The 24,201-nt window shown below is 39.1% G+C and overlaps 1 protein-coding gene across 16 annotated transcripts in view; it reads left to right on the plus strand.

Moving 5' to 3' along the window:
- ANKS1B (ankyrin repeat and sterile alpha motif domain containing 1B) overlaps positions 1-17,505 on the plus strand; it is a 349,603-nt gene extending 332,098 nt beyond the window's left edge. For 11 of the 16 annotated variants that reach the window (XM_079991876.1, XM_079991885.1, XM_079991886.1 and 8 more), the window contains 6 exons: positions 1,716-1,844; positions 4,669-4,740; positions 7,804-7,890; positions 10,467-10,604; positions 13,431-13,598; positions 15,604-15,922. In XM_079991876.1, the coding sequence (XP_079848002.1) occupies positions 1,716-1,844; positions 4,669-4,740; positions 7,804-7,890; positions 10,467-10,604; positions 13,431-13,598; positions 15,604-15,714 (705 nt within the window). In that variant the 3' untranslated portion in view covers positions 15,715-15,922. Of the gene's footprint in view, positions 1-1,715; positions 1,845-4,668; positions 4,741-7,803; positions 7,891-10,466; positions 10,605-13,430; positions 13,599-15,603 lie in introns of all 16 variants that reach the window. The other 5 variants (XM_079991884.1, XM_079991881.1, XM_079991882.1 and 2 more) reach the window with 2 other exon arrangements.
- Positions 17,506-24,201: the final 6,696 nt, after the last annotated feature.

Genomic DNA, 24,201 nt, shown 5'->3' on the forward strand with positions numbered 1-24,201 from the left:
AAATAGTGATTAGATAAAGCGCTACTTGCTGGAAATGTAGTGTATCTGCCAAGTCTACCCAGACACCTCCTCCCTCCCACCCAAAAAAAAATTCAGAAAAGCACAAGAGTTAATAGTTAATTGCAAGATGCCAATTTATATATCTCTGAAGCACTTTTAAAGGAAAGTACCACATCTGCAATTACATTTGTATTAGTTTTCAGTGAGGCAGTAATATTGGCACAAAGTTGTTTCTGCTTGTTTTGTCTTCTGCTTCAGTTTTCACGTTGGAAGGTTACTATTAATTTTGATGTCTTCCAGTTTACCTTGTGCTTGTCCTTGTAGATCTGTACAAACCAACCTCTGTCTTGTCATGATTGTGTGGCCCATGAAAATGGATGTATAATGCTTTTTTGTTTGCTCTGTCCTGGTTTACGAAATGAAATGACATTTTCTTTCATTGGAATTTTCTCATTTGCTTTCAACAGCAATTACGTGTTTCAGTTGCTTTGATTTAATCTTGGGATGGAGCCAGAGAAAAGGCTACAGAAGGGAGCTGGCAGAAGCTGGTTTTTTCTGCCCTCTACCCTGCCCAAGCAGTCTCCTGAGTAACAGGGATCCTGCCAAATGTGATGAATTGTGGCACAGAGGACGAAGGAGGAATCCCCCATAAGTTGTCAGAGCATATTCTGCTAGCAGAGCTCCCACTCACAGAAGGCAACTTGCCTACTTTTTACAGATCCACCACATTCACTCCCCTGATCCTCATGAGAAGCTGGGTGGGTCTGTCAGGGGGAGGAGGAGCAGAAAACCAGATTCTGCTTCCTTCCTTCTGCAGGCCTTTTCCTGGATCCAACCTCTTATTTCTAAAGTTTGTTTAAAATTGTTAGCAAGCTTTTAACAAATTGTTGCCGATTTGATCTCAACGGAGTTGAGAAACAGTGAGTAGAAAGAGTATATTAAACTGGGACAAAAAGGCTCAGAAGTCGGAGATAAGCAAATTGTAAGATTTGTTGTAATATAGATTTAGAAAGTACTTTCCAAATGCAACCATTTTGTTAAATCAGTTTAAATATTTGCTTTTTTATGTGTAAGAGAATTAATTAAATTCAAGCATCCTTGGTGGTAGTTGAGTTAAGAGACATATTCAGATCCTCATCAACGTTTCCTCAAAATAAGACTGCAGTCCTATATACACTTAAATGGGAGGACGCCTCATTGAATTCAGTGGGACTTGCTTCTAAGGAGGCTTTCATAGGATTACCGAACAAGTCCCAATGATTACAGTTGGGCTTTCTCATAAGCAAATGGGCACAGGCACAGGTTGCAATCCTGTGCAAACTGTGCAAAACTGGACAAAGTGGATTTGAGTATGGGTCTCGTTGCATTACAATCCTATAGATGCTTGAAATCATGAAGCTTACTTCCAAACACTCATATATATGGGCAAGCTGTTAGTTTCTTATGCACAAGGATAACAGTGGTGTATAGGTAGCAGCAGCATTTAAATAATGTCTGCCTATTTTTGACATTGCTCCTTGCTAGACAACTCAGATTGGAGGCTGTAGTGAAGTAATAAATGCTGACTATATGGGCATTCATAAGTTATTTTTATTCTTCAGAATGGCACGTTCTGAAAATAATAATATGTAGCCAAAATGCCATGGTTGCAACCACAGTGAAATATGCTAATTGCCTTCAGTTTACATTGCTTTTTGAATACATCTGATTTTCAGACTGGAGACTGGGGTGAACCATCAATTACCTTACGACCTCCTAATGAGGCAACAGCATCAACACCGGTACAATACTGGCAGCATCATCCAGAGAAACTAATCTTCCAGTCATGCGATTACAAAGCATTTGTAAGTTTGCCAGACTCAATGTTTTCTTTGGGAATAGTTGAAAATTGTCCAGTTTAAGGAGTGACCATTAACATTTTGGTAGTCTTTTTCTCTACCTAGCACAACTATATACAAAAGAAACAAAAATGAAATAAAAATTTTCACATTATTGTGAACAGAATACAGTTGGAAATTGTAGCTTTATCTTTAAATCTGTGTTTCAGTCCCTGCTCTTTATTAAAGAAACATCAAGATTTTTATGCCATTGACATCCAAAGTCTCATAAATATATAAAAAGGTGGTGGTAGAGAGAGAACTTAAGGGGAACCCAGATGCATTGTTTTCAAGGTTTTTGAGTATGACCATGAAGACAACCATAGCTTTCCACCCATGCTTGTCCCCAGAATCAGGTACTCAGAACTGCACCATAGCCTGTGTGCAATCCTCCATTAATCTGCCCGATTCCTTTTAAAATCTCTCTAAGCTAGTGACCATTACCACATCTTGTGGTACTACTGCCTTCTATAAAATTCTTGCTGTGTGAAGTACTTCATTTTGTTCACATGCTGATTCCAGCACATTGGAAGCAAACACTTCAATCGCTGTTTTAAAAGTGGTGCTATTAAAAATTACCAGTCCTTGGTTTTATCAAAGCCTTGAAGAATCTGTCAAATCTACTACTCACTTAATAGAAAGAAATTAGGCTCTAATAAGACTTAATCTCTTTTTTTAAAAAAAAACCAAAAAACCAGCCTTTTACATCTTGAGCAGCAGTGTGCTACACACGTTATTTTTAAAAAAAGGAAAAAGGCTTCACAGCTTTAATTCAACTGTACTGAAATGTTTTAGGCTTTTTTTTTTTGCAGAATTATAGTACTGGACTTTATGATACTGGACAGAATTTCCTGATAACACACAATAGTGAACTAAATAAAATGTTATATACCAAGATGAATGTATACCACTGAGCAATAATGTGGTGGTGGAAATTTCATGAAAGGATCCACCGTTTCTTTGGCAACACTAGCCTGCTCCAGCCACGGTAGAAGGTAGCAGTAGTGGCATCTTTCTCATTTTTCTGTATGTGTCCATCCCCATTTTATCCCATTGACATCAGTGAAGGAAGAATGACTACACCTGCTCTAGGACTAGTATAGATTTTTTGTGCTTTTCAGGGGAATGAGGGAATACAAGGCCTCCTGCAGTCTACATCCAATATGCCCCCTTCATGTCCTGCCACTGGCACTGCATCTACATGCACTGAACATGCCAGGGGCTCCTTCAGGGTATAAAAGTGCCCCAGAGGCAGAACTCCTCCTTTGGTGGATTGGCACATGTGCCCCTCAGCTGCCCTTTGGCCAACATTAGAATTGCAACCTAAGTAACTTTACATGACATGTGTAATAATAATAATAATAATAATAATAATAATAATAATAATAATTTATTTATACCCCGCCTATCTGGCTGGGCCTCCCCAGCCACTCTGGGCGCCTTCCAAAAGAATATTAAAATACTATGATACATCAAACATTAAAAGCATCCCTAAACAGGGCTGCCTTCAGGTGTGTACCCTGCATGGTCCTGTAACTGCACAGTAGTGTAACTTTTTATTTTCTATTTGTATATGGACAGCTGGTATAGACATAGATTTTAAGAGTAAATCCTTGGTTTTGTTTTTGATGACTTCTCCCCATGAATATGACATCTGTAGGTGTTCCTCTATTTTAAAGGTGAAAAATGCAGAAGCTCAGGGCAGCGGCGGAGGAAGCCACTTGGGCACCTGGGGCGGCGTGCCCAGGGGCGGGGCGATCCTTCCATAGGGCCGGAGTGAGGGTGGGGCGAGCTGCCCATAGGGCAGGGTTCACCGTGGGGCCTCCGGAGTCTGCCTGCCTCCTCCCACTCAGCCGCCCTACAGCTGGGGGGGAGGCAGTGGGCGGACAGTTTGGGCAGCGTGGAGCCTGCACGCGCCCAAGCCACCACGTCTCTCCCAGGAGAAACATGTGGCTCGGGTGCGCTGCAGGCTCCTGTGGTGAGTGCTGCCCCATTTTGTCACCCCCATCGGTGGTGACACCCGGTCAACCCACACCCACCACACCTCCCTTCCTCTACTCCTGGCTCAGGGGGTCATGTTGCCAGACAGGGCATTCCCTGTAGCAGCCCCTAGGTTGTGGAGGTTCCTCCCCACAGATGTGTGTCTGGCAAGTTCACTATACAGTTGAATGATGAACGTGCACTTCTTTATTCTGGCCTTTGACAACTAAGTTGTTTTAAACTGTTTTTAATGTATTTTAAATTGTTGTAACTCAGCTTGGGATCTTAGGGTGAAGGGTGAGTAATTAATAATAACATCAGCAACAACAACAACACTTGCTAGTACTGCTAATAAATTAACTTAGACAAAGAGCATGAAATAACACTTTGTAAATTTACTATGTAAAATCTAACATTATGAAAGGGAATATTATAGATTTGATTTAATGAAGAGGATTTAGCTCAATAGATTCCAGGCTGGAGAGCAAAATTCTTAAAAGCACATAAAACACAATCATAAATCTTAAAACCCTTTTAAACAACAAGAGCAGCTAAAACCACCAATCAATACATTCAAACACTGAAAATGCCTTGCACAAACAGATAGGGCTTTACTTGGTGCCAAAGTGTCAGCACCAAGTGTACTTCTGAGAAGAGCGAATTCAAGAAGCAAGGCACCACAACAGAGAATGCTATATCTCACATTATCTACTCTCCCTAGAATGTTTTAGGTCAGCAAATAAGCTTTCTTTGAAATTTTGCTTACTCTGTTTCATAACTTCAGAAAACAGTGCCTTGTTTCTTTCATAAGTATTTAGGTTCTATGCTGGTAAAAGAGCTAAGAGGCACAGAATCAACGCAGGATGCCTGTGCAAAAATGAGGGTGAGTGAAACTTACTTTTTCAAAACGGCTGTAATAGGCCGGACTTTTACTTGTAACTGCCTCACTTCATCTATGTTGTACATTAAATAAAATAACTCTGGATTTCTTTGCAATGTTCTTTATACTTTAGTTATACGTATGTTACATAGTTTTTCATGTTATCACTAAAACCTCCATCTGCATGCATGTTGTACGTTTCCTACCTCTTGATAAGTAGATTTCCCCCCCTTGCACCTTTTTATTTCTGTAGAGAATATAATAAGATTTAGCAGGCCAAGCATTTCCTTAACGGAGAACTTGACTAGTAAACTCCCATAGGACTGGATACTCAAGCCCCTTTTTGGTGGAACTTGGAAACTCCCTTGGGGAAAGCGTAAGCCATTTTAAATCCCTTGGAATATGATGAGGGGGCGCGGAGAGAGAATTTCCACCTTTACTGCTGGGAGGCAGTGATTCAGATAGAAGTTGCTGAATGGTGCTTACTGGGTGGATGGTTTTTCCAGCACAGACACAGCTGCTGCAGGGACTCAACAACCATGCCTGTGCATGGGGCTGGCAGTGTCATTCCCACCTCCGCTGCTTCCTCCTGGCACCTTAAGGGTAAATATGGGAATTCCAATCCTGCATCAATTGCTATGCATGGTCCACTGGCAGCTATTTGTAGCAAACTACATCACTGGCCACCATTGGCCAAGGGTTACTGGAGGAATATGGTGTCTTTTTGTAATGCCTGCCCATTTGCAAAAATACAAGCAGAACATTTAAAGCAGAGAGCAAAACCACTAGTCCTGTTTCAGTTTCCCAAGGAGAACAAATGAAACCCCCAAAGTACTTTTCCTTTAACAAACTCTGACTCCTTTTTCTGCTCAAATTAAAAGGGAGCGGGGGGGGGGGGAATCCTTCCCCCAGACATTGATGGATGCTAGGTTCCAAAAGCTAGTACCATCAGGGAATATTGGTTAATTCCTTTGGTTAATTCTCTGATAATCCTTCAAGTATTTCAGGCAAAACAGCAATAAGCCTGTTCATGCTAATCAAGGCAGAAAACCCATAATAGTATAGTATTAAAAACAACTGCTGAGAGCAGGGACAGGAGAGATCAGTGTGGAAGTCACACTTCAGGAGTGATAATGCCCAATCATAACATATTTTTCACTTAAGACATTATAAGAATATCCTACAATTGTGTCACTGGCAGTTGTCCAACAAAAACTATTTAGATAAGAATAAAGTCTTAACAGCTCATTGGCATCATTGTTTTCATGTGTAATTGCAAATTTATGAAATGATTAAGAATATATACCATTGAAAATACAAATTATTTCATTTTGTTAATTTTTTTCTATCTGCAGCAAAGTGTAAATAAGAGGCTGATATTTAGTTTTGGGGAGATAAAGGCTGACGCTTTTGAAAGGTGTTCCAAGGATGTCAATTAAATACGTATAAACCATAACCTCAATCTTTCTCATTATACATTCTGTATGTTCTTTTCTGGTGCTCAAATATATTATTTGTATGAAGAAGAGGAAAACTGTTGGCATCTTAACTCAACACTTACGAAGCATAATTAATATCTATATTTATCCCATCTAAATGTACAACTATACAAATAAAAAGTTTTATAATCTTTCTTTATAATTCAAAAATCTTTCTTTATAATTGGCAGCTAACTAATCATTTTAATATGTTTTCCTTCTCCTGATATTTATTGTCTGTTGGATGTTTTCTTTTTCAGTGTTTCAGTTGGTGTCTGCTTTGTGTTATCTTTACTAAAAAGGGACACAGATTATATTAAACATAGATAAAATAAATATGGCCCTTTTACATAATTTTTTGAGTTTTTCAGGAAGCAACAGAATCTCTAAAACCCTTAAAATGTCAAAGGAAACTGCAGTACTGCTACACAAGTGCATGCAGGTGGGATAATCAGTCAGGCTACTTTAGCATTAAAAATTGTAGTGTATCGAAGAATAAGGATGTCATCCTGAGGGGTGTTAGAAAGCAGTGTAAGTACTGTCCCACTGGTGGAGGGAGGCCAAAATGCCTCAAATGGCCCCCCAAAATCTCATATATAGCTAAAGTTGGGTTTACTGAGGTCATGTTGGTATGGCCATGGATTTATTTTATTACAGTTAGGAAACATTTTAATCCTGATCTTTTTTCACCAAGCTTTTGCTTTTCTACCGTCAAGCTCATTGTTTTCCTTTGACAAGTTTTTTCAGTATACTGTCTAGCTCTCAGTGTATCTTTCGGCTAGAGGAAACTTATTTTGCACTTGTTTGCAATATGGCACTATTACCACTAGTTGTTTGCTGCCCTGGGCTCCTTTGAGAGGCAGGGTGGGATGTAAATTTAAGAAATAAACAGTTCATATTGTTGGGTAGGGAATAATTTTGTTTGTTTGACCACAAGCCACAACAAACTACAAATCAGACAAGTTATTACAAAGAAATAGAAGTGCAGGCCTGTTTAAGCCAAACATCTCGTAGTAAGCACCAGAGTAGATGAAGTAGCTTCAACTGTCCAGATAAAAATCTGCTACTATACTATCCAAGAAACTTTGTTGCTGCTTTGTCAGAGGCCAAGCAAAGCCAGCCACTTTTGTAAGAATGTAACAAGAGCCCTGCTGGCCCAACTCGTCCATTATCCTGTTCTCACAGTGGCCAACCAGATGCCTATGGGAAGCCCAAAAGCAGGAGTTGAGTGCAACAACACTCTTCCCGCTTGTGATTCCCAGAAACTGGACAGTGGAGCTGGATCATAGCTATCATGGCTAGTAGCACCTGAATGCCTTATCCTCCATTAAATCCTCCTGGCGCTTGGAAGCAATGCAATCAAACTTCTTGTGGGTTTGACCAGTATTCATGTCTCTTGTACTATGTATGTGCATGTGGTGGCTTATTCCACGCATTTTCAGAGATGGACTATTAAAATATATAATGAGATATAACCTCTATTTCCCATTCCCTACAGTTGAGTGTAATATATTGTTGTCTTGGGAAAGGAAATCAGATGTACATTGTTCAATACACCACATTCTTTCATGTTTGCTTTTAATTTCAGAAGTCTACAGAACAAATGAAGAAAGTTCCTACTATTGTTTTATCAGTCTCTTATAAAGGGGTAAAATTTATTGATGCAACAAATAAGGTAGGCATCATTTGGTTACTCATACATTTTATAATAAAATGTTCTTCCACATGTATGGCCACCCATTTTCAAAGTGCACATTAGTTCTGTTGTATCTTTTGGCCTTCCTGGACAGCAGTTTACTTGCACAGGATAATGGTGGGATGATGCCTAGCATAAGTTTCTGTCCTTTTCCAGCATTGTTTTCTCCATCCCCATCTGGAAGCAACATGACATTTAAACTCAGGCAAACAAAACACACAGGCTATTCCCTTGTTATTTTTAAAACTTATATTCAAAAAATCAAGAAAATATAGCCCCAGCCAAGATCCCTTAGCAGTAAAATCCTGCACATGTCTATGCAGAAGTAAGTCCCATTGTTTTCCACTGTTGTGTGCATAAGCTTGCGGCCTAAAAGTACAAAGTTAGCACTTGATCCACTAATGGTAGTAAAATGTAATATTGTCTCCCACTAGGTTGTTTGTACCCATTGAGTAGTTTACACAGTAGGTCTTGGGCAGTCACTGCATGCTTTTTCTGAAGAAAGGAAAGTCTGGTTGGTTTTTGTAAAATCTGAAAGTACCCTTGTGGAAGAGTTCTAAATGTAATATCTCTCCCCTACATTTCTATCAGGAGCACAGGGACTGCCTTAAAGTGGCAAAGCACCCTTCCCCCTCCTGCAAATGTGGGGAAGCTGCTCTACTTCTGCTGTAAGCAGGTGGGTGGCAGCGTTTCCCAGCTGCATGCCACCCCCTGGCTGTTTAAAGGAAAAGGAAGGGGCTTTAATGTCTGATGAGTAGAGTTTAAATTCTGCTGCCTATGCGGCATGATCTTGTTCCCAGCAGGAAACAGGGAGGCACAGGCAACATGGGATTAAACCCTATTCTCCTACCCATCAGCCAAAGTTACCAGTGACATCGGCTGATGGGTAAGTGGTTGTGGCTTGGAGGAAACGGCCTGGTGAGCCAAGATTGTCTTGAAGGCTGGAAATTCCCCACCTCTGCTGTAAATACATGCCATATTCACTTAAGAGAGTTCAAATTCCAGCACAACTTTCAGTGGACCAGAGCGGAGTTTGAAATGAACATTAAAAACTATGAAGTCCACAGAACTTTATAGAGCTTCTTCTTTTAACATAAGCATTCTTTCCAGTTCTAATTCGTTCTGAAAACTAATCTTGTGCTATCAACCATCAACAGCCTATGGCAATCTTTTTTTAATTCTCATTCATAGGAAACCGAACCCCTGCTTTTTAGTATCACTGCAATCTATTCTGAAACTAAGAACAAGGAAGTAAAATTAAGACGTATTATTGGTTTTACCCAAAGTAGTGCAAAATTAAATGAGTATTAAACCTCACTGAGTCTAAAGATCTTTACATAATTATTGCTCATTAAGGCATAATCATTAATTTGATTGTGGTCCTTTATGTAGAAATAACAGTTTTAAAAATGCTCCAACAATTTGAGATAAGAGGATTTAATAGTTTTGATTCTCTTCTAAAACACAAGCCCATAGATTCAAATAACCAGTTTTCAGTATACATTATTAAAATAGATTGCTAAATTAATATTTCAATGAGCTCTCTTGAGCGTTCATAGTTGCCTGAAAATATACTTTTTCAGAGTAAATTTGTCACAGGGAAAAACAGATTAAGGATTGCACATGAGCATGGCAGATTAACCATCATCCAAATTCAGAAGATAATTTATTCTAATTCTTAAGTATGTGATTAAAGATGAAACATATATGACCAAATCCCACAGCACCAGTTCACAAACAGGGTTTTGGATTGTGGTGACAGTATTGCATCTGAAGTTCTTAGCTTAAACTAAACAAACTCATCCTGGTGGTTTTTATGTGAAATAACATTTGGAAAAATTGAATGCAATGAAGGTATAAATATCATTTTGCTATACCAAGTGTTAATGTATCTGGACAGTACCCTTCATTTTGCTTGGCTCATTTAACTACAGTGCTTCACATCCCTGTTTCACTGAGCAATGAGCCTTTGCTGGATTCTGGTTGCCCTTCTGATTGCAGAGGAAGTCTGGATCCAAACCATTATAATGTTCTTGTTCTCTGCGTGGCTAGCGGTAGAATAACGACCATGATCTATTGTCAGAATCACTAGTACAGGTATATCCAAAGCCCTACTGGCCACGGTACAGCAGGACACAGTGGTGGGCATGCTTTTACTCTCCCCCTCTTTTTGAAGATTGGCATATGCATTTTTCCTCCCACTAGAAACAATTGGGGGGAAATATATTTATGCCAATTCTGTTTTGGGGAGGGAGGGGTCTTGGGAGAATGGAAAGGTTATGTAGGCTTCAGATCTATGTTGTCTTCCTATCTGCCCCTGATACACATTTTTTTACCTCTGCTGACAAAGGAAAGGCTGGCCAAGTGTATTATTTATTGAGCTGTTATTAATGAGGCTTACTTGGGGAAACCAGGCTGCTATGGTTGCTATGGAACGTTACCCCCATCTCCCACTGCCCCAGATGTTCATACTCTCACTTTGCAGCTGAATGATTGAAGGGCTGTATGATGTTAATTAAATCCACTGAGTTGCCATTTCTTTTTCTTTCATTTAGAATATTATTGCTGAACACGAGATTCGTAACATTTCTTGTGCTGCACAAGACCCTGAAGACCTCTCTACATTTGCTTATATCACAAAAGACTTGAAGACAAATCACCATTACTGCCATGTGTTCACAGCCTTTGATGTGGTTGGTCTATAAATATATTACTACTTGGTCACATTTTAAAATCAAAAATATTTATAAATGGGTGTCATAGAATGCAATTTTGCTGAAACAGATGCAAATACTTTAGGCTGCAATCCTGGCCCCACATTGCTAGGAGTAAGCGGGGGGGGGGGGTGTGAACCAAGCCTTATGAGGAGCAATTGAGGGAGTTGGGTATGTTTAGCCTGGAAAAGAGGATTCTTGCAGCATTACGGGGGGTGGACTAGATGACCCTCTGGGACTCTAAAATTCTGTGAATCGATAAGTTCCATTGAATTTAAAAACCTTATCTCTAAGTAGGGATGCTGAGGATCACAGAAATAGAAGTATAACTAGCCAGATCATCAAATTCTTGGTTGCAGTTTATCTATGATGAAGATTGTTCAGGACCAACCCTGGTACAATATAAATTTTTTTGCTCAGCTCTTCTGAAATAGATGAACTCCACTTCAGGTGGGACATTTTAAAAAATATTCACTTTTTCAAAGAGTGGCAATACTTTTATTTACAGATTTGGTATGCTGCTTCATATCATTATCGTGTCGTAGCTTATTTCTAATTCAGTAATAGAAAGCCATGATTCGCTGGAGCTTCCCAGGGGATATAGGCAGGATGAATAATTATTGCCTATGACTACTGCTTCGCACACATACATGTGTCACACCTTTTCCTACTCATAAAGCAGTGCTGCTTAGACATCAGACTATAGGGCCCACAAGTGAGTTTGGGGCCACTTTCAGATGGACATCACTAGCACAGCCTGCCCAGTGCAAACTTGCTTGCTTGCCATGCCCTCTTCATTGGACCAATGCAGCATCAGCCACTCCGTGAATACTGCTTGAATACATGGGCAGGAGCCAGAAAAATGAGGGTGGGGAGAAAGGTCGCTCTTCCTCTTCTGATGTAAAAGGGCCAGTGAAGGTGTTGAAGAAAACTAGAGACAGGTAACAGGCTAACATTTATTATCATTAATCAGCTGGTAATAGGAAGGGGTAAGAAAAGAGAACTATTATATGAGCAAAAATGAATGTGCAAGGACCAGGAAAGAGGGATGAAAGAAACTGGCAGGCTTTTTTGGTTGGGTGGAAATAAGGTACAAGTTGAGGGCAAAAGGAGAATGGCAGAAGAAATTACAGGAGACGGCTATAAAGACTTTGAGAGGCACGTAATGATGGGATAGGATAGATATACAAGTAAAACTCCTCTTTACAAAGATGAGTAGCAATAACTCCAGAGCAGACCTGAGGAAAGCTTAGCTTTGAAACACATTGTCATCAGGAGAACACTGTGGGAAAGAATTTAGCAATTTGGAAAGATGGATTAGATATCCGCTGATTATGCCAAACTGCTTTCATCTCGCACTATTTTGGAACTGGCTGTTCCCTTGTACTACTTTTTAGTGGGGGTTAGTCTTGGTGTTTTTCAGGTCTCTTAAGTAGACAGAAAGGTAGAGCCCCCCAAGTTAAAGCAACCTTGAATAGTTTGTTATACTTTCAGGAATCTATGTTAAGTGATAGCACAATTTTGTTTTTTGGCTAGGAAAAGATACCTGGATTTAAATAAGGCAATATGATTTTATAGTAATACTCTTATACATTTCAATGCTCTAATAGGCTCTGAAAACAATGACAGAAACTCTTTATAAGGAATGAAAATTTGACTTTTGCAAAATAAATTTATGTACAGCTGGTAAATGATAAAGCAGGGGTGGGGAATCTTTGGCTCAGCAGATGTTGTGGGGTGCCAACCGCCATCAGCTTCAGATAGCTCTGCCAATTGTTAAGGATGATGGAGTTGGAATCCAACAACATCTGGAAGATAAATGTTCAAGGTAACCTCTTGTCTATTTTTAATTTTAACAAAATAGTAATAGATAGGTATGCTGGAAGCTTCCGTTTTATTAATTTAAATTCGTGCCATGAAACTTTAAAATATTAAATCTTCACATAACTGTAGTGCTTTTAGCTTTCATACTTAGAAAAATAATAATGTGTGCATTATAAAATACTGCATTAGAGTTCTCTTGTTGAGTTATGACTGGTAAGTAAGAATGAATGAATGTATGCAGATAGTTAAATTGTATGGAGAGTGGCTTTGAATTGGTTCCCCCACCCTCCAAAATACATTTTCTAATACAAATTGAGTAGAAGAGGAAAAATTTCATAGGGCTTCTGTTATTAACAGTCATCTGAACTGAAAATTAATGAATGTTTCGTCTGTGTTCTGAGGATACAAAAGGTACAGAAAATTAACCAAAGAAGCATCTATATAGTAGAACAGCTCCTTGCTAGGGTCTTTTTACAGATGTGCTGAGAATGCTTGCTTTAATGCCTCAAGCCCATATATTCTTGATCACATTTGCACAATTTTCTTCCCCTTAAGAGTGAGGTGTTCTTAAAAAATGGGGTAAAGAGGCAGAAAAGGGCACATGACAGGAGTGGAGAATCAATGGATGGGTATGATGAAAGCAGTAATAAAGAGAGGAAGACACACAGAACAATATTTGGTGTAACACCATAACCACATCCATTACATTAACGTATGATTTTTAATTCTAGGTTTATTGATTCTCTCATTTCTTATTGTAGTAAAATTTGAATTCTAAAAAAATCCATTAAGTGGTCTACCAAGACCTTTGGCTATTTTTCAAGTTGTCCAGGAGAAAAAGTTTGGGAATCACAGTTCTGCAGTATTCCAGAGTGTGAAAATTAACCTCTGCCTGATATGTGACGATGTTATAGTTTAGATTTATAAAAGAAATATGTTTAAACTAACTTGTTTTCATGCTGCTGTTTGTTGCTGTTCCAGAATTTAGCCTATGAAATAATTCTCACATTGGGACAGGCATTTGAAGTAGCCTACCAACTAGCACTTCAGGCTCGAAAAGGAGGTCATTCTTCAACCCTTCCTGAAAGCTTCGATAACAAACCTACAAAACCAATTCCAAAACCTCGTGTTAGCATTCGAAAATCTGTGGTGAGTAAAATATGTACAACTCATGAAAGAAGCCTGCTGGTGCCGGTGCTTAGGCTGAACTCATTTCCCCATTTCTGCAATGAAAGGTTCAGCAGATTGGGTCTTGGCTCTCTGCCCACAGGGTGAAGGCAGGCAGCAATGTTTGGGGACATAGGGCTCCCAGGATTCTCCACTAACACTCCTCTACTAGAAATATGCAGGGCTGCCACCTCCGCCAGCACCTTTACAAGACACTAGTGCATAGATGCCTTCACTTCAATGGAAGCCACCCTCAGTTGGAAGGTCCTGCTTCCTGAACACTGCAGCCTCTCTCCCACCTGAGATTGGGACATATTAAAGCTATCCCAAACTGCTGATCTTTCACTGCAGAAACTGGAAAAAGTACTTGAATCATACTTTTCCATTGCCAATGAAAGGTCAGCTAGGCCCACCCTTAAGACCGGCTGCAGTACATCTCCTCTTCACTTCAGTTTTTCCTTATTCTATATATGTCTGGGATGTAGGATTGGGTTTTTCTCTCTATAAGTCCTGATCTTTCTTGAGCTTGGTGAGTTCACAAACTGAATCCTGGGAGCCCCACGCCCCAGATTTTGCTGCCTGCCTCTGACCTGTGGGCAGAGAGCCAAGACCCAATCTGCTGACCTTTCATTGGGAATGGAAAACTACAATTCAGGTAGGTACAATCATACTTTCGCTTTATAATCAGCATGCTAGTGGCATGAGCAGTATTCCATTCACTCATCTTTCTAAAGGCAGCTGTAGAAATTCAGTATAGTTACTAGCTCTTGGGCACACAAAATTCATTATGTAAAACAGTACTGGAGGGATTCCTAGGCATGCTAAGGAAGCCACCTGTAATTAAACATCAATTTCACCTTATGTATCTGTGGTTCAGTTTTTCCTCTGTGGCCCATTCTCTGCTTAATAGCAACACTAATACTGTAGATCAAACATAGCTTCTTGTGATCTTCTTTAGTATATATTTACATTATAAAGGCAATACTTTTCTAGAAGCTCTTACCAGCAGTTCTCACCTTCAACTACCAGACCAGAACATAGTCAGGTAGTTGTCCAGAGACAGACAGCTTTTTAAAGAAAATGTAAATATGTATTGGACAGAAAAGGCAAAAGCTAATTGGCATTATCATATGCTAATAAATCCATCAATTCTTAACACTGTTAAACAACTTAGGTAGGTTAGTATACAATTTCTATGTGCACCTCTAGCCAAATGAAGAATTACATAAACAAATGAAAAAAATTCCTTCCAGTAGCACCTTAAAGACCAACTAAGTCAGTTCTTGGTATGAGCTGACTTAGTTGGTCTTTAAGGTGCTACTGGAAGGAATTTTTTTGTTTTGACTATGGCAGACCAACACGGCTACCTATCTGTAACATAAACAAATGAGTGCTGTGTACTCAGTTTCTCTTCCAAGTTGTCCAGGATGTGCATGGTTAGCGGTTAGGAAAATCAGTGACAATGTAGATTGACTGGGTTTAGTCCTACCCAGCTAAACAGCCAATTGGTGTGTTTGCTGATTGTTTGACAAGCTATGCGCATGCGTGCGCGCGCACACACACACACACACACTCACTCTCTCTTGGAGCAGCATTATTAGCAAGAGAGAGAGAGAGAAAAGCAATTTTGGCAACCTGATCTTCAAGGCAAGTTGTTGAGCATGAGTTCCTTGTGTTACTGAGAACTAAACAGCATACATACAGTTGATAAAATTACAGTTATATACCTATAACTTCAGATTTTATGTAGATACATCTCTTGTTGCACTGGACTAGTTCTGTGAGAGCAGTGAAACTAATGAATCAATATCCTCTTGGATTATCATGATAAAATAGAATATAGACTGTAGCCTCCGGAAAGCAATCCATGGTGCATGCCGTGTGGATAATGATGTGCTACTGTGTGACCCAGTTTGAGCACTGTTTTAATGCTCAGCAATTAGAGTAGATAAAGCATCATTGTGTTTCTTTTGTATTTGTTTCAAAGCAGATAGATCCCACTGAACAAAAGACTCTTGCCAACCTACCATGGATTGTAGAACCAGGACAAGAAGCTAAAAGAGGAATTAATACCAAGTATGAAACCACAATTTTCTGATAGTGAACTGTCCTCTGTTTCTTGTTGTGCCTTGCACTCAAAGCAGTCATAGCACAGCCTTTCCTTGACGGCAACTCTTCAGTCTAGTAGAGGGGAAGACTGCACTATATGAGTGGCCTTGAAACTAGCAAAAACATACAAACAAAAACAAAAGGCTGCTGGTCATTTCTGGTGATTGTTCTTCCTGCAGCACTGATAGAAGAATGACATGGGACGAAGACTTTTCAATTACAGCCCACAAGAGGAGTGGGAGATTGTTTCACGCACGCTCTTCTCTTAGGACTTTGCCACAGTGCTTTCTTTTGATTTCGTATTTTAACGTTCTACTTTTACAAAGGTCTCTAACAGTAATGCTGCTTAGTAATACAACGTTCAGTTGTGGTTGGGTTTTTATTTTCACACATGGCAGTTTTTAAATTGAAACAAACCCAGATTAGTTAATAAAATATTTGAGATATGTTTGTGAAAACATGGGGATCTATATAAGTTAATTCTACTGTTTAATATGTTTTTCAAAATTAGTAATGGCAAGACATTAGCTTCCTTGACTTCTGTATTTGCTGGTCTATGTATTCTTCATGCCATTTAATCCTCTAGAGAAATGAGGTTATATATGTCAGTGTGAAACAGAATCAGAGTTTTATTAATGGCTTAAAAAAAAAAAAGAGGAATTACTAATGCATGAAAATGCACCTTGTATTAAATATTTTTGTGGGAGAGAAGAAAACTATAAGAGCAAGTATGATATTTATGATAAAGGAGGTCATTAATTATGAAGAGTCTGGCTTTATTTTAAAGTTAAATAAACTGCTACTGTACTATCTAACAGTAGCAACAGTGGGGCCATCAGTATGCTGGATGCTTCACTTCATGGGGTAAAACGGAAGCTGCCCAGCAATTGCACTACAGGCACATGCAACTATACACAGTTTTTCAAGTTATTATAGCCATGAGTTTCAGTTTTTAAAAATCTGAAAGATGGTTTTAAACAAAACTAGGAATTTTATCAAATTTTCTGTCTCAGAAAGCTGGTTTTAATGAAAAAGTTCAACTCAAAAGGTTTTTTCCTAAATGAAGTAAACCATTCCAAAGTAATAATTCTTTCCACAAATCAGTTGAGCATTGGCTTGACAGTTGACTTAATGAAATTTGCTTACCATTTTCTTTGAATTATTTTAATTTTTTAATGTCTTTGTGGAGTATTTGTATAATAACATTATGTATTTCAGTGAAACTGAATGAATTATAACAGTAAAAATATCAATCATAGGCAAAAAATGACATTTTAATGTATGTTCTATCCAGTCAAATTGTGAATCATTTTGAACTTCATTATAGAGATATTGATGAATAGTGTGGTTGACTTAAATGTTTTTTATTATTCTTTCATATTTAACTGAAAGTTTTCAGTTACATTCAACAACTGAATTTTTAACAAAATTGATAATTGAACTTGATTTAAAATTCAAAATTGTATATGGTTTAGTTGAACCTAATCATAGCGCTGAATGACAAAAAACCTTTTAATACAGTATTCAATTTACTTGAACCAATCAGCTCCTTGTACATATTATGCCTATTCATTGTTGATATGTATGTAGTAGGCTGACAGTAAACACTGAAAAATATAGTACCAAAAGGAATATTGTATAGGAGAAAAGTAAATATTAGCCTCACTGCAACAAATACTTCTATGTAAATATGCTTGGGCTTCCAGTTATAAATTTTGTAATTTTTGTCATTATTTATATCCTATAAAAGCACACAAAATAAATTGAAGTTGTACAGTCAGCATTAGTTTCTGGAAAATTTAGTATTGAAAATATTGAACATTAAGCTGTTGTTAAGTGATGGATCAGTCTTAAGTGTCAAAGAGACAAACCACTTCACTTACTCAACAGCTTTCAATATCTCACATGAGACTTGTGTTGGCAAAAAGGGAACTCCTCCATGCTTCAGCCCAATGCTAGAACTTGGTGGATGTGTGGTGTCTCTGTGCTGCAAAACACAAACTTCAAATCTAATAGCACCTTCAGCCTCCCCAGCAAGATCTTGACCTCGCTGCACGTCAGCATTCCTGACATCCTCAATATGTTATGAAACTATTACTCTTCTTCTGGGGTATGCTTAGCTCTCACGCTAGTTTTTCCTTTCTGACCTTTTCGTTATCTCTTAGCTAATACTTCTATATAGAACTGAGCCACCAAAATAATTTGCTCTCATGTCACTCAGAATATGCAGTACCTTCAGTCCCTACACTGGCTGCAACACAAATTTCTTGTTCTTGCCTTTGAAGTTCTCAGTACACTTTCCCCACCTTCTTTCTCTTCCCTCACCTCCTCTGCCCGTGACACTTCCTTCAGTTCATCCACCCTAAGCTATCTAAAGAATATCTAATATTCTGCCATATCTCCTTTGCTATGCCTGGGAGTATCTCTCATGCCACCTGTAAGATACTTGGGTCTCATTCTTCAAACAGCCCCTTCAAATCCCACCTTCAAAGTTTACTCTGAAAATATTGAAAGTAAGAAAACCAAACACTACCTCAACATGGTCTTCAGGTACGTGGCAGCAGAGTCCTCTAAAAGAAATGGTAGCAATGGTGGGGGGACGAGAACCAAATTTCCAAGAGAACAGGGTTGTGATCCAATAGGTAGCTGCCAAAAACACACACTCACTCTCTCTCTCTGCCCTTGCTGCTATAGTTGACTTAGGGAAACAAAAGCAAAAGTCATGAAGGAAGGCAAAAAGCATTTTCTGAGTCCAGTGACACAAATGAGGCACCAGAGCTGAAAATATTACAAAATATAATACTTCGCTCCTCCTTCCTTGAAACCATAAAGCTTATTTGCACATATTTACACACAAGAAATTGTACAAGAAATGGGTGCAAAACTGAAATTTGGATTTGTTCATTTCTTCATTCAGGTATCTTTTGGGAACAAATAAAAGAAATGCTTTTTAAAAAGAGGAATAATTGGTGAAGCTGGCACAAGAGGACCTGAAACAGATGCATCTAATTCACCCATAATACAACTTATACCCCCAAAAGTGCTTTTGTTCTCAAGAGTACCAGTCAATGGTTTACTTTTCTTCAATAAATTAATTTCAGTTTAGAAAGTTTGCAATGAACTCACCCCACATTCTGGCAGAGAAAAGGCATTATATATTGAGCTTTTAGTTCAGGCTTCCTCAAACTCGGCCTTCCAGATGTTTTGGGCATACAACTCCCATGATCCCTAGCCAGCAGACCAGTGGTCAGGGATCATGGGAATTGTAGTCTCAAAACATCTGAAGGGCCGAGTTTGAGGAAGCCTGGTTTAGTTGGAACAGGGGGCTTCAAACCCTACAACAAATATTCACTTGAAAGGGCTAAAAATTATTGGCAATCCACCAGATACAAAATGGCAGTGCAGAGCTTAGAATCTGTCACAAAGTGATAGCAGATGAAGGCCAAGTGAACATAATCAGCTGGCAGTTACTGATACTTTCTACAAAGAAAATCCCTTTTATATTCCTCTCCCAGCTACAGTGCCACATACATCTCGGAGTACTTTTTACTCATTTCCTTTCATTTCTAAAATAAACTGAAAAGCATATCATAAATTCTCTCATCCATCCCCCGGGCTGCTGTTAAATTCACTTCTTCCTCTTATAATGGCTTCCTTTCCTCAATTAAAACAATTTTCGGCCAAACAACAACAACCGATTATCTCTTTTTATATTCCTTCAGTGCACGCTTTGGTGCTTTCCCCTCAGAGAAGAGAGAATTTATTTCCTTCCCCTACCCCCAAAGTCTCCTATTCTCAGTCACATTCACATACTTCCACCTTTGTTTCTTTAGCCCTGCATGGGCAGAAGCACACACCTCAGATAGTTCTGAGGTGGAGACACCAGCTACCATCTTTGATTTTGGGCAGGAGAGACTTCCTGACTTGGAAGGAGGACTGAAGTAAGGGGTAAGAGTTTGAGCATGTGTGGTGCTGGGGAGATGCGGAGGCACCACAGCAACTGTGGCTGCTGCTGCTTTTTCTCTTTCCTCTGCTCCCCACCCCCCCTTTTGCCCCTCTCCCTCCCCCAGTTGGTTTGCCCATCTGCCTGCTGTCAGTTTTCTCTCCTCCAGCCTTGCATGCTATAGCCTCACTTTCTTAACTCACATTCTCACACATGCCTATGCACTGAGCTTGCAGGGAGCTGATGCTGGGGCAATTGGGAGCATGGTGAGCGAGGAAGGAGGCACTGGGGTAGCTGCACTTATGAGGCCCGTTGGCTATCCCTGGCCCACAGTTTGAGAAACCCTCTTTGAGACAGTTCTCATAGAAAAAGAAAAGCACACAAAAAACCAGTTAAGCTCATGGACGGCATAGCTATTGTATATCATTACTTGCCAATCAATAAATTCCCAAGACAAATGACAGTCTCCACATCAGGTTGTGAAGAAGTTAATTCCCCCATCAACAATCACATTCTTGTTGATTTCCACAATCCAATCAGTTTGACAGCAGCCACTTTCCAACAGCAATTTAAGGTACTGCAATACTCAGTAATATTTACATTGTTATGTCAAAGGTTTGAAAACAGCATTGCTTTTAGTGGCCAGTTTGCAAGCATGACATGCCTAAAATGTGCAATGCTACAGAAACAGTTTCGCTTAGCTTCTGAAATGAAAGAGAAAACACTCCAGCTCATACTGAAGATTTTTAAATTTAAGATATTTGATATCCTAACGAACACAAAACCTAAAGAAGTGTTATGTCTGTGTATAGCACATCCTAATCACAATGCTTTTCAAAATCTCAAGGGCTCTACTATAATGGAAATTAAAAATAATTGATACTTACCTGAACACGCATGGTAGTTTTTCATTTAGCAGAGCTGGGAACACCATCTAAAAATAATCTCTGAGTTTTCTAAATTAAGAACTGCTGTATTTCTCTTCACTTCTGCTCTGAGCCTACCTGGGAACTGTGTTTTTCATTTAAGGTTGGGTACAATTCTGGGTACAAGCTAAACTCAGAATGAGGAGCAGTCATTATTTTTTAATCCTGAAATCCTAGGTGTGTCATCTGATAGTTGTAGCGATTATATCCAGCCTCTCTCCCTCGCCCTCTCTCTTTTTACTTTTTAACTGAAACTTACACAGGGGTTTATGTTCCAGGGATAAAGTCAAAATCACGTATAGTCAAAACCCATTGATTCTATCGCAGGTGGCATTGCCAAAGTATTTTTTACTGCCCTGGCTCTATGTATACAATTTCCACACTGCATACTCTTTACTAGAGTTGTATATGTCCATTTGAAAAAAAAAACCCACTGAAAGCCTTCTCCTCCAAAGATTTGTCAAATCCTCCTTCAAAGTCATCTCAACTGCTCTCAAGTGGCCATCACTGCTTCCTGTGGGAGTGAGTTCCATAGTTTAACTATGTGTACTTTATAAACTATGTGTACTTTATTTCTGACCAAACTGCGGGAGGCAGTGGAAGACGGAGTGCCTGGCGTGCTCTGGTCCATGGGGTCACGAAGAGTCGGACACGACTAAACAACAACAACAACAACTTTATTTATCTGCAATACCTGATTTTATGAGAAAAGAGATGAAACTATAGTTACTTACCAGGACTGCCTTGCCATGGTGGCCTTTTAATTATGGAGACACAAATACCAAAGAGGCTGTGAGGAAGAAACTGTTAAACAATGCCCCTGCCCAGCCCAAGCAAGCCATTCACAGTAGCACAGCAGAGGGGTTTGTGCTGTCCCATGATAATATCAGAAAGCAGCCACTAGATGCCATAACACTGTTTCACTACTTTGCCCACACTGGAGGCTGAGCTTGTCACTAAGCAACAGAGAAAGGGAATTCAGATATAATTAGAAGATCAAGCTTTCAAAGCAACAAATTTCTCCACCAGACAACTTCCCTTATGCTCACAAGGACATAACTTACCATTTTTAATACAGTGAGACACAATGACACTTTGAACTGAGCCAACTGTGAGTCATGGTTTTGTCCTCTACAGATGAATCATAGAAAACACTCCTTCTTCACCTGCAATTCCGCCTTTCTTTGGTTTGTATTATCCCAGATCACCTTTGCATCCAAACTGGCAAACTCTGGTTTGAACTTGCACAGCAGACCAGGACTGCAAACCAGATTGGATACTGGTTTGAATTGCAAGCACAAGTAAAAGTTTACCAGTTTGTATGTAAGGGCACACTAGGAATACAAAAACCAGGGATTGATAGAGGGGATTATAACATACAAATGAAGTGAACATTTTATACTGATTTACAGAGTTTCACAAATGATCTTCCTACAGCTGACTCTACTTGCAAAGCTACTGAGGTTTGGCACAGAGAAAACATCATCTTTCCACAAAAGACAAGATCTAGATGCTTGTTCTATTCTTCCAACACAATCTATGCCTCTTTACTTGGAAGTAAGTCTTGCTAAGTTCTAATGAGGCTTACTTCTATGCACCCTTGTATTCCATATGAGAAAAGAAAATTCTCATATGGAGAAGACTTTGAACTTTGGAGAAAAGGAAGAAAATGTATGGACTAAGATAGAAAAAATACACCACATCCTCTAATATATTAAAATATTTATTACTTTCAAATGCACAAACTTGTTTAATTAAAACCCAGCAACTTTGCTAATGCAAAGTTTTAGAAACATTTAAAAAATCAGCAGTCAGCAAATTCAGCAATTTCCCTTGATGCACAGATATATTCCAATTAACACCAACACAGTACAGTATAGCTAAAAGCAAAAGTTGAGCTACTATTAGTACTCAGATTATCTCTTGTAATGCCAGATAAACCGGAAACAATTCCTTTCTCCTAATGTAATAGACCAATGAGCCTCATTTTAATTATCTAGCTTTATCTTAAGTTCCAATAGATAACGCCAGCGGAAAATTTAGACAATCTCATTTGATGAATGTTACCTTAAAATATTGTCCACAAGCTACTAAAATCTAAATTAAACCTTTTAAAAAACCGAACTAAATCCTTGTTTCTTCAACATCCTTCATTGAATCTTAATGAGCCCCCATAACACAAATAATTCTCCACTCCATCTCCTGCACAGTCATTCAGTGGAACCAGTGGCCTAGCGTGGGTTGTCAGCAAGGCAAGTAATTTGCGCCCCCTAACCCGTGGATTTGCGCCCCCTAACCCTAACCCCCAGATGTTGCGCCTGGTGCGGCCAGCCCCCCCTGCGCCCCCCACGCTACGCCACTGAGTGGAACACTGTGTCAAAGAGTAAGGGTTTCCTTTACATCCCTTTGAATTGTGTTCCTTTCTTAATGGGAAGGCTTCCTAGCAAGGGATGCACAGGTGAGAATAGGGTCACAATTCACTGAAGCTAGGCCAAAGGATCACATTTCCAGATACAGCATGAGGGTACTGCTAATTAAAACACATTTTTTTAAAAAAAAATACAGTTTGGCAACTGCAGAAAGATAATGATTAAATTTAACCTGAAACACAAACACAAGAAGTACTGAAATGGAGATGGCAAAAACTTTGAAACAAGTGTAACTAATTGGTTGCTAAAATTATTAGAGATTGCTTACGCACCGGAAATAATTTCTATTCCTAACCTGCTCATAAACTCCTTAGACATTAATGGTGAAAATCCTAGATTTGTGGTGTGTACTCACAGTTGGTGACACCAACATGGGAAAGAGCCACATTGCAGACTCCTCCCTTTTGGTCTGGAGTCCTGACATCACTGGACTGGCTCCCATTCCATTAAGATGATAATGGGAGGGGTCCCAAGTATGACTAGAATTTGACCCGAAGGGGGACAATATATTTTGGTTAAAGATTATATTCAACATGAATTATTTTATGTTGTCCTTTTCAATTAAATATCTGCTGACACAAGAGTGAAGAAATGCAGTTGAGAAAAATCTGAGATATGCTATCTTAAAATAAAAAATAAAGCTACATTGTGGTTTTGCAATCAGAAAACTTCATTTGAAATAATACTATCTACTTTAGTAGATCTGATACAGACATTTTGGTTTTATCCAAAAACAAACAGATAAGCCAGCTTCCAATAACTTCAGGGAAAATTTACCTTCAGAAAATTGCACCTGCTTTATTCTTAGGGCATATGGAGACAGAGTTCTGCGCCTTTACCACACTGGTCCAGTTTTCACAAACAATAGCTCAAATGTGAAAGTATGTGATACTCACAGAGCAAATTACAGCTGCTTTGTTGCAGCACTACGCAGAACTAAGCCAATGTTTGATTTATGTTATGTCTGAGCCAGTGTTCATGGGTTGTCTCATCCAGACAACTATACTCACATTTTGATGTAATGCCAAGTCAAACCATGCTTGGGCTTACCTGTGTGGACCATGGCAGCAGCAGAGTCACAATTTTTCCTGCGAATACTCAAACACTTTTAAATTCAATTGGCCATGGTTTGGCCTAGATTTATGTGCAAACCAAGGTGATGTTTGAGAAGCATGAAT

This window comes from Podarcis cretensis, assembly GCF_951804945.1.
Source record: "Podarcis cretensis genome assembly, chromosome: 10".
In the NCBI taxonomy this organism is placed as follows: domain Eukaryota; kingdom Metazoa; phylum Chordata; class Lepidosauria; order Squamata; family Lacertidae; genus Podarcis; species Podarcis cretensis.